Raw genomic sequence first — 12090 nt, forward strand, 5'->3', positions numbered from 1 at the left:
CCACCCCTCTACCCCTCCACCCCTCTACTCCTCGTCTCTGGGGGGCCAGTTGTCCACATCATCAATCAGCCTCAGTGGTGTCTGGTCTGGCTGACGGCCACTATACTGATGCCGTCGTCCCAAAGGTTGCAGGCAGACAGGCAGACAGACAGGCAGACAGGCAGGCACGCAGGCAGGCAGACAGACAGGCAGCTATCCGAGCAATGCAACACTACATGTCTGCGCTGCGTACAGTCACACCACTGGAAGCCTCTGGGAACACTCTGACAGAGGTCTGTAGCTCATCACCTGTGCATGTATTCTTCACCTGCCCAAACATAGACATGCAGCTACGCAACGTGACCAGAGGAAACGTCTTGGTGCCAAGTTGTGAAGAAGCACATTCATCCCGTCATTTCTCACATCCAATAATTACTGAGTTGAAGATGATAGGCCAAGACTGAAACTGAGAGCGCAAAGAAACAGATATGACAAGATGTCTTGTTGCAACGTTGGTAACGAAACAACAGAAAAAGCTTTTAAGATCCCTCTAGTATGTATGATATGGAGCGGCATGCCACTGCACAGCCAAACACACAAGCAGCTCGATCACTAATGCCTTTTCAAGACGCTATGCTCCAGTGCCTCCTAAAAATAGAGTGTTCCCTCAGCTCAGGGGATCCCATGGTGCTCTGCAGCATTCCTGCTGTGAACCATGGGCAGTGGCAGAGGGCTGGGCCTGCCCTGCCAAATGCTCACATTACCACAGCAGCAGTAGCTTGTGGTGTCCGACCTGTTAACCTTGGAGAGCTCTACTTATGAGTAAACAATTATGGGAAAATTAAGATCAAGTGTTATTTTTTGTAGGAATTCCACTGAGCAACTCAAACGGTTCCAAAGGGTTCTATGTGACATGTCATCTTAGAAATCTTTTGGTCTTTGTTGAAAACATTTGTAATCCTACGATGGGCCAATCCTGCATGATCTGATTTCTTGGGGCACAAAGTTTTGGCATTTCTTACTTTTACAACTGGCACATCTTATGGAGGATTAAAAACAAGATCATATAAAGTTGGACCTGTCAGAACGAATCTCTCAAACTATGATATAGATTTTCAACCCAAATCTCCCTCTCAGGACCAAACGCTAGAAACTTCCATCAGAGCAAACTATTACCATACTGGATGTTAACCTCCAACACTGGAGTGTAAACGGGGCCTGAGAAACACAAACTGTATATTCACACATGAAAATTCTACATTTGCTTGATGTTTGGAAACACTGACTTCCTTCCAGTGTGTTGAGCCTTTCTGGCCAGAGAGCTTCTTTAAAACACCAACATTTAGTTCAGATTCATTTGTTTGAATAATCAAAATAAACAGAGACTTTTCATGTTAATTTGCGGTCATTTCACATGTTTTGCTCTCAACTGAAAGGCCAGAATTTAGTTTTGTCTTTCCTCTATTTGTTTCTCTAATTTTCAATAGGGTAATGTTAATGAAACAATTAAACTTTAAATGAAAATAGAATTCTGCCAGGTTCCTGCATCCCTTCAATTAAGAACAATCAGACTGGCACTAGGATAACAGCCGTAATAGATATAAGTCACTTATCCTCATATTGTAAGGTTCTACATGTAAACACTGTATCTGCAGCAGGAATGCAGCGCATGCACAACTACTTTAACTCAATTTCATCTGAGATACATGATCAAAGTGGCATCTGAAGTAAAGAGGAACATCTGCTGTATATCTGTATGATTCCAGGTCTGAAAGGTAACACAGTGAGAATGTGGAATTTTTTTAAAGGTCTAATAAACTCTATTTAAGAGTCGAGTCTCTTTTACTGCTCGTCTTTAGATCCTATTAAAGTTGCAAACAGGTTATTAACATGTGAGGAACTGTAAAAAGCTGAAACCTGGACTTTCCTTGGTGTGAAACCATGACTTCACTGATGGGAGTTTCCTGTAAAACTCACTTTGCTGTCGGATCCCACAGGAAGGCATGATGGGAGTTTACAGCTGAGGTTCCCTGAATACAGTCCCAATGGTGTATAAAGGACTGACAATTGTGAGTTCTATCAGCTCCGGACACCTGTAGATACCGACGGTGGATGAAGGTACTTCAGAAGACGGTAGATGGTAGATAACTCACTTTTTTATCTTACGTTATACAATAAGACGGAGGAACTCGAGCATAAACTCACTAGTCACAATATTCATTCTAGACGTTAAACTGCTTATCAATGCAGACTTGTAATGAACCGTATGTCAAGTTCCCTGTGTAACTGTGAATCTTCAAGACCTCCTGTAAAGAAAACTGATATGAATGCACAATATTCATTGTAGGTCCAGCTTCCAGTCTGTTCTCTGTACCAACGCTCAGTTTCTCTTCATTCGTAACTTTCAAAAGTTTCAACATTTATCGTGGCATTTCCCAGCTGGCTCCTCATCACTTTTATTTTAACATATATATCGTGTTCAGTTTTGTCGTCTTTTCTAAGTCTCCGAGGCTTTACATTCTTGTGCTTATGATGACTTGGTACCCGATCCAATTAAATCCCTCCGTGAAGTCAAGCCAACGGAGAAGAAATAATACAGTTTCCAGCAGTTGGTAATCAAGCCTAATAAAAAAAAAAAACACTCATCGCCGGTTGTGTTATTCTTAGTTGATCATTACAAACCCAAAGCGTCATCTATTTGCATGAACCTGCAATGATACACACTTTATATTGGACCTGAGTGAATCATATGAATTTCTTTTCTTCTCTCTTCTACTTTGACATCCAGCCTTGCTGTCACGCCTGAAACCTGACCTGAGCGGCACTTGACCTCTGACCCTGAGCTCTAACCCCACAGAGAGCTGACCTTTGACCTCTCTGCTAGATAACAGCAGTGTGCCCTTGCCGGGTCGATCGTTATAGAGAGAAGGGCAATCCTGACAAACAGAGAGGTGGAGCTCCACCTATAGTGGTGATATAGTATCCTCTGAAGCACCGATATGAGAGCCTCATAAATCTCAATGGCGCAGCAGAGACAAACACGAAAAGGAAAGTAGTCTGCTTCATGATAAATGTGGCCCTTGTGTGAAAACATATGATTCCTTCCATTCCTGTGGATGACTCGGTGAATATTTGGTCCACGTGGGTGACAAACAGCCCACAGAGAGGATCCCACGTGTTCCTGCAGCTGGCTCCGCTGGCACATGGCCACTCGCCTCCAGACAGAACGCTACGAGAACCAATCAGCTCTTCAGTACCGTCCTCCTCGTACCAGCGAGCTGAAATACTGAATCAGCAGAGAAAAGTGACTCAGCTCAGGACGTATGCTCACATAGTCCAGCGGAGGGATACTACCCATGGTCTGTTTCAAAATGACAGCTCACTGCCATACATGGAAATTAAAATAACATTGTTGGTCCTCGATACAGCTGACAGAAAGAGGACTGACCTCCAATAACTCAGGAACAGACACAAAGATTCAAATGGTAGAAACTCCCTGAGGAAACACATCCCAACAAATCGCTGGCCCATGTGCGTCGTGGTGGACTGGAGGACAGGGAAGCAGATCTGACATTCACTGGTTCAATTCCCACAGCAGTCAGGTCACCACTGTGACTCCCTGAGCATGACCTTTGACCCCCATCAGCTCCCCAGAGCACCGTCATGTCGCTGCCCAATGCATCCTAGAAATAGGATTGTCAATGTGGAAAAATGAGATTTATGAAGGATGTTTTCAGCATCAGTAGCCTTCATGTCGCAGTCAGCCTCAGAGACCCTCATTGTGAAAAGACACAGATTGGATTGAAGGCCAGTTTGCATGTTCTGCCTGGACGACAATCAAATACATGTTAGCTTAACTGGTGGTTCTGTGGTGGGACGCTCTGCCGACTCGACCGCCTCCACCCAACTGGAATAAAGAAGGTAGAAAACTGGACTGACGGATGGATTCATGGTTACAGACTTCACCACAGACTGAGCAAGACTCAGTCTGTCATCACATTTGAACCCCGGTAATTAAAATTATTTTGACCATCAGGGAACCGTCAGAACCTCCAGTGGGAAAGCCCCACAGGTTCACCTCACAACAACCTGCAGATAAACATGATCACCAATATGAGCCAAGCACACGACATGATGCCTGTAATGTTGATATCAGAGTAAATGCATCTACACAGACGGAATAGTGCCGATTCAACAGCTCTCTTTACGCTTACAAGATACAAAATTCTAACCAGGAAACAACTTTCAGCACAAAGTGACATTAAACAGACTCAGTTAGTTTGCTCTTTGAAATATCAGGCTGCCAGTGAAAGTGCTGGTAATGGAGAGGCTGGTGTAACAGAAGCAGGCAGGCCGTGATTCAGCAGAAAATCAGCGAGGTGCCTTTGCTGTGAAGGCTCACTGAGCTTTCGCTTCTACATTAATAACTGTACCAGCTGACGGGGGGAACACGCACGCTGAAAGAGTCGAGGTAAAAAGATGGGGAGGGGTCGTACACCGGCCTTTCATTTCAACTGTGAAAGAAACGTGACTGAATAGAGGCTCTCTGGAAAGCTCCGTGTCAGCGCTTCCAGCAAAAACACTGCCATGTGCCAAGCAGGTTTAGCACCTAAAGGAGAGAAGGCAGTACAGTAGCAGCTGGACGCTAACGCACATTTTCAGCATCCGCAGCACTCTACTCCTCCTCCTCCAGAGCTACATTATACAGGCATCAAGAGAGAACACAGTGACGCCAACTGCAGGCCAGCATGTGAACTGTCTCGGATGTTTCACTGGAGAGAAAACGGCCAAGAACCTTAACAAACTGACATTTCCAGGATCTTTTATCCACCACTGGGAAAACGGCAGGGTTCATCTGAACTGGACAATCAGAACAGTGTCCTCTGTGGTGTTGTGACTCCCAGTCCAAATTATCCTGGACTTGGAACTTTTATTTTGACAGTCGCCGTGATAACTATCCAACTTGGCGGTCTCTGTCCACTAGAATGTCTCCCGTGTGAGGTTTCATTCATGCGTTGTTCCTTGAAAGGTGTAAACAAGTCAAGGATTAGACTAATGAGCTCTAGATAGAGGAGGAAGCCACACCTCTTACAGAAAATCCCCACAAGTCCAACAAAACCTGAAGCCTTCTTGCTGTGAGGTGACAGTGCTAACCACTGCACACCCTACAGTCATGTACATCACTTCTCTGCATCATCCTGAATTAGATTCCAATGAAGCTTCAGCCATTTGCACAACGAACCATTAAAGCTGTTAGCATTCCTCTTTAAAGGACAATGTGTTTCATATCAAAGGTTTGTTTATCACTGTTTAACCCAACAAGTATCCAGATTACTGGGCAGTCCTGCTAGGAGGTGACAACACTAAACACTGCTCCACCTCAGACTAATCCCCTCTTTCTTCATTTCCATTGAAGAAAAATTCACCTATAACTACACTTTTTAACACTTCAAATTGGCATTTATGTTTGTTTCAAAAGTTTAGAAAGCCAGAAGAGAAAACTGTTAAAACATGCAAACTCCCCACAGAAGTCCCCGGCTGACACGGCAGAGCAAACTGCTGCGCTGCAGTGCTGATGTTTTCAATGAGTAAAATCCTTTCAAACTAATGTGTGTGTGTCTCCGGTCTGGTGTGTTGCTGGACTCCACTGTGGGCTCAGCATGGGCCTGAAGGCCCTGCATGAAACATGCTCATGTGCATGCTCACGGAAACACACTGTTTGTGTGTTTTTCCATGATCGATCAAAGTACTGAAATGAGAGTTTCTCATGAATTAGGTTGATTTTCACAAGAACGATCTGCTGGAGGGTTTGGAAGAGTAGCGAGCAGCAGCTGAGGTTCAGAAGAGATTAAAAGACCTAAGAATTTGTACGACACAGACAATATCTCACCATAAAGCCTCGAGGGGACAAAATCTATGTTTCTACAAAAACAGCTGAGCTGATTTACGCCTGCTTTTCAAAGGTTTTTCAGAATATCTGAGCCACGTGCAGGTTTATGTCCTCTGAAGAGTCTGAGTTCGGTTCGGTTGTTCTTGTTCATGGGATGGAGCAACTCTGGCTTTAAAAAACCTTTGTGGAAGACACTTTTACTTGCTCATATAAAAGTTAAGACTTGCTGGTAAACAGACACGAGGCCGGTTTGTTTACTGGCAGGTCTGGAATAGTGACAGGCGTCTTCAGTCCTGCTGACACGCAGCCAGCCGTTACATCACACACCCGGGATACACTGTCCTTGGATGTTACAAACAGAAAACACTGATGAAGTACCCATTTAAACTTTCATTTACCTCCATCTTACCCACGGCTCCAAATACATACTGTATATACTTTGTAGTTCTGAGATACTTCAATCCTGTTCTGAACCATTTCTGGGACGGATAATGTGAAATATTGTTCCTGTATTGTACTATTACATAATGAAACAACTCCAAAGCTTTGTTGGAAAATACTGAAACTGTACTTTTAATACTCATTTGTTTCTAAAGTATTCAATACAAAACTTTCACCAACAATTGTGTACTTGAAGGTTGTCAGGCCTCCATAACTCAAAACGACAATATAGGAAGAATGTACATGCCATAAAAATAACACATGACTACTTTTGAGTGTAACCAAGAAAAAGACAACAAATAACAATAATACGCAAGTTTATAAAATGGTGTTTTATATTAAATATATATATATTATATATATTTAATATATTATTATATATTTACTATATATATATATATATAGTAAAAACTTTGAGTGTGACGCCAGTGGCAGATTGTATTACAATATTATTCCATCAAAGTGATTGTATCTACAAACAGGCCCTTATAATGCAGTGAAAAAGACCTGATATGCTGATTGTTAACGCTGTAAAGACAACCCACAAAGGCATTTATTGCAAAGTCTTCAGCCTTAAACTTAACACACAAAGGTCATATTGATGTGAAGCCTGACCGGATTAGTTGACTGGTTGAGTTGCAGAGAAACATGTCTATTGGTAAATTATTTACAAAAAGGTTGGTTGAATATTCCCTGTGGACTAAAAATAGTTTGTGGATTATATCTAGGATTTGAAACCCAGAGATGATTGAGTTCAATACTAACGCAACATGACAAATAGAGGTGATTTATATGGCCACACACTCTTATTTGGATAAGTTGAAATCTCATGTAAAAAGGTTTTCGTCAACGTTTTTCCAATGTTTTGGCTGTTGTAACCATTTTAAATGGGTTTTACATTTATAGTTATTTGGGGGGCTTTAGCCATTTTAGTTATTTTGGTTGTTTTAACAGTTTTAGCTGGTCTAGTAATTTAATATATTTTCTTTATACATTTTTGATGGTTTAAGCTATTTTAGCTTAATAAATATTCAAGCAATTTCAGCTACTTAAGCCATTATATCTAATTTGCATCTTCTTTATTTAGTACTATTACATTGTTGTTGTTATTTTTCACATTTTAGACACATTATGTTTCCTTTTTACCTTTTCATTAGATTTGACCCATTTGATCTTTTTTGTATTCAAGCTATTTAACCCATCGCAAGCTTAGCAATTTTTAGTAATCTGACCTTTTCTTGCTCTTGTAAGACTTTTCCCTTGACACATGGAAATGTTTATTGACATGTGATGTAGAGAAAGCTTCATCGCGGCTTTCTGAGCCACATGTGGCTCCAGGCTAACGTCCAGGACCCGTCGTATTTAGAGCAAACATGAGGAAGGAAAAGTAACGCCATGAAGCATTTGGGCAAATAGGAGGGAAAAGCCTGAATCTGGATGGATTAACAACAGATTTTCAAACGAGTTAAAAGAGTTTTGAACAACAAACCTCAACCTGGTCAACCACTTTTATCGCTATCACCTAGCTAAACAGGCCAACGCTACAACCAAGTTAAGACACATGTTGATTACTGTCACCTGAACACCAACATTCTAGCTGAGAAGTTTCTTAACAGAGTTTGTGTTACGAAACATATACGTACGGAAATATACATAATTTCATGAGTCAGCATTAATCTACCCATGCCGTCATTTTGGTTTCAGGATTTCTTGCACTAACACCTAGCTAAACCGCTAAACTCTACAACTAAGTTGAAAAACATTTCGATTCCTGTGACGTTAATAACAAAAGTCTTGTTGGGTACAAATATACACCACACTTTGAGAGCAAGTTCAAATCTAGCTATACAGTCACTTGTAGCATGTGCTAGCTTCGTCTGTCCATCTTTATTTTAAATCTGCACTGAGAAACATAAAATACAATAAAGCCACATAAGTTGAGCTTGTCCCACAATATCAGGAGTAGTGTAGGAGTATATATCAGGAGTAGTGTAGGAGTATGATGGAGGCTCCTGCTCCGCCTGGAGCAGGAGCCTGGCCCACGTGGCTGGGCTCCTGCTGTTTGGGATGCAGGCAGCAGACCAGGGATGATGCAGCAGAGGTATTCAGCCTGCTGCCGGGACTCTGTTGTCATTCACATTCAGAGAGAAAGTGCTCAGAGCTTCTGACAGGCGTTACATAACAGAGGGGGAGTCTGTTCAGCTGCAGGCAACAACCTGGACACCTTTACACATGAACGACAGGAAAACACTAAATCTGATCTCATCTGGTCTCAGGTGAGCCTCTACAGGATTCCTCTCATTATCAAAGGTTATTAAAGGTCATTATTACCTTTCTCCTCCGGCATTGTCGCTCAGGTGTCGCTTTCAAACGGGAAACACACTTGTGTCCTTTGCTGAGGATGATTACAGACGATATTCCAGAAACCTGTTCAGACAGCGCTGCGACTCATCCTCCGTCGCTCTGGTGCAATGACAGATGGGAGCTCAGAGTGGGCGCTCTGTCCGACACTATCTCTGGAATGAACTGGAGGTCATATGACACACTATCTCTCCCTCTCTCTCTCTCCCTCTCTCTCTCTCTCCCTCCCTCCCTCTCTCTCTCTCCCTCGCTCTCTCTCCCTCTGAGTTATTGCTGTTATAAATAGAAGCATGTGGAGTTGAAAGAGAACAACACCTCTTCCACTGGGTGTGTCTCGTCCTCCCAGTCCGCTCACAAATCTACTTTTCACAGCTCTGTCGAAACATACTCAAGCAGAATTCCACATATATTATGTCTTTGCTATAGGAAAAAAGTCTGCAAAGGGAGAAACAACATCTTTAAAAGTTTCTCCTACATTTGATAGACCACAGTGCTTTTGTGTGGCCCCCGGGGGGCGCCACAGAGCAGCAGCAGGAAGGTGGGGTACCTTTTTCTAAAAGTCTTCAGACAAAAATCCTGCTAAAAAGAAATAAATGACAACTTAAACTCCTAATTTCCATTCACGTAATTTATAGAAAACAAGTCACACCTGTCGAACAAGTATATACAGTAAAACCTGTGATGTAGGGATGCCCTACAATCCAAGGGTAAGTGTCCCCTGAAGACCGGTGTCCTCTCTTCAGAGGGACAGGTCACCAGGACAAATTGTAGGACCAGTTGATATAGAAGGAACCAAACACCAAATATGTTAGGGTTATTTAAAAGCACATAACTGAACCAATACAAATACATATATACACATGTATATAAGATGTATAGAAATCTTTTTTAAATAACATTTAATTTACTTCAGGGTCCACATACAGTTTCATCCTGAGTGGACCAGACTGGTCAAATATTGCTATAATAACCTTTAAATTTACACTTGAAAGTTTTTCTTTGCTGTAGTCACAGTGTGTGTAATGAGATTGTCTATATTTTTGCAGGATCAAACAGTTAGTACATTCTGGTGCAAAATACAATGAACATGTCAAAATAAAACTTGTATAAATCCTTTATAACCTCCCTGCTTGGTGGGACCAGATTGGAGTCTCCTGGTGGGTTTTGGCCTATGGGCCTTATGTTCTCTGCTGGAAAGGGAAAGTCAAACTTAAAATCGTCATCCACCCTGTGCGCTAGGCACCGACCCTCTGAGGTCGACAGCGCCATCTGTGGCCGCCAACTGCTCATGCTCCAGAGCTACTGGATGCTTGGGTGAGGAGATCCTTGGATCAGTATGGACCGTTATGGAACGTTATGGAACGTTATGGAACGTTATGGATCGTTATGGAACGTTATGGATCGTTATGGACCATTATGGAACGTTATGAATCGTTATGGACCGTTATGGACCGTTAAGGACCGTTATGGAACGTTATAGATCGTTATGGAACGTTATGAACCGTTATGGAACATTATGGATCATTATGGAACGCACATGGAAGTGAACCCAGTGTAGTATGGATGCAATTGTGTATCCCCTGCGGCCTGAATATTCCAATGCTTAAGTATTTTGGCCAATTTAATGTCGCTCAGTTTGAAATTTACCAGGAAAACCTGTCTGTTGTCCGTGTTCAGCAGATTGTCCGCTCATTAAGGTGTGGTGGAGGTTCCTCCTGTCGGCTCGCCTCCATGCTTCTCATTCACTATCGATGAGATGAAATAACTTTAATGGTCACAGATTTGATGAGGTTAGAGATGCAATGTTAAGAAAATCCAATCAGTCTGGTGACACTGCGGTGGCGTTGGCCCATATCTGATACATATCTGATTTAGTTCCACATATGAATGAGGCCGATCTCAAATTAGTGGAATAAATGCATCTTTTTCCTGCTTACGTTTTCCCAAAGCAGATCGGATCTGAGCCACATAAAATCAAAAAATCGGAATTGGGTCACGTTACACTGACAATTTAAATGAGGCCTTGGATACGAGACAAAACGTCTGAAAAGACACAAAAACCAGTCCAGGTGACCTGATTCAATGAGAAATGGCTGTAAACACGATTCAGTCTTCAGACATTTCCTCAGTCATTGTCTGTCCTTCTGGATTCTCTTAGCGTAGCTGCTCCCAGTAACAGCATCACCTTGGTGGACGGTCACTTGGCATGCTGGTGTAGAAATCTGATGTATGTTGAATATCGTGTTGAGTCACTATTTGGAGACTGGCTTTTGCTCCACCTATTGATCAAAGCTGATATCTAATCAATATCCTGCATTAAGGAATTCAGCCCTGTTGTAATCAAACAGTATAAACTTTGGTAAAGAGACAGACGAGACTGTCCAGAGCGGAGAAGCAATGTTGTTGATGACAATGAAATAAAGTTAAATGATAGGGGAAGTGATCCGGAGCTTCATACACAACATGATGTGTGATTGAGTCTCAAATGTTCACGACTCGAGGGCCAAACCATACAGTCCCTGGATCGGTGACGTGACTGAACACCGTGAGTCCAGGAACAATGACTTCACTCTTCATCCTGCTGCTCCAGGGTCACCTCGGGGTAATGGTGGAACGTCTCCATGTTCTGCGCCCCAGTAAAACAATGGCCACTTCCATAACTCTGAGGCAAGACGGCAGACTCATTAGGCAGCGAGCCAGGTATTCACAACGCGTCTGAACCTGATGATCCTCCAGGGAATATTCTGCTACCATGTTCTTCACTTCGTACTTTAAGGAACCTGAAAGAACCAAGGCTCCATTATTGGCGACATCAGGTGGTCTGGACCAGAACTGAACTCTTCTTTGTGTAAAATGTGAAACGTTTACATTGATGGTTTTACAATAGATGTTGTAAGAAAACTTAATGTCAATGTGTGATTTGTTCGCTCTGGTTCTTACCTAACAAATATTCTGAAGCACAATTCTCCATTGGAGAATCTTCCTCCTCTAACATCCATATTATAGAGCATCTTCGTCCTCTAATATCCAGATTATTGAGCATCTTCCTCCTCTGACATCAGTTTATAGAGCATCTCCCTCCTCTGACATCAGATTATAGAGCATCTTCCTCATCTAATATCCAGATTATAGAGCGTCCCCCTCCTCTAACATCAGATTATAGATCATCTTCCTCTAACATGTGGATTATAGAGCATTTCCTCCTCTAATATATAGATTATAGAGCATCTTCCTCCCCTGACAACAAATTAGAGCATCTTCCTCATCGAAAATCCAGATTATAGAGCATCCTCCTCCTCTAACATCAGATTATTGAGCATCTTCCTCTAACATGTGGATTATAGAGCATTTCCTCCTCTAAAATATAGATTATAGAGCATCTCCCTCCTCTGAGATCAGATTATAGAGCTTCCTCCTCC

The 12090-nt window shown here is 42.4% G+C and overlaps 1 protein-coding gene across 8 annotated transcripts in view; it reads right to left on the minus strand.

The window, feature by feature from the left end:
* The window catches only part of ablim2 (actin binding LIM protein family, member 2), a 103622-nt gene that overhangs the window by 70054 nt on the left and 21478 nt on the right, over window positions 1-12090 (minus strand). For 7 of the 8 annotated variants that reach the window (XR_013936236.1, XR_013936237.1, XR_013936238.1 and 4 more), the window contains exon 1: window positions 8642-8833. The exons of the other annotated variant lie outside the window; for it this stretch is intronic. Coding sequence is in view for 1 of the 7 variants with exons in the window: in XM_080486197.1 (XP_080342323.1) it covers window positions 8642-8657 (16 nt within the window). In the remaining 6 variants the exon portion in view is untranslated. Of the gene's footprint in view, window positions 1-8641; window positions 8834-12090 lie in introns of those variants that run through there. 8 annotated transcript variants of the gene reach the window in all.

Source organism: Lipophrys pholis (genome assembly GCF_963383615.2).
Source record: "Lipophrys pholis genome assembly, chromosome: 18".
Lineage (NCBI taxonomy): Eukaryota > Metazoa > Chordata > Actinopteri > Blenniiformes > Blenniidae > Lipophrys > Lipophrys pholis.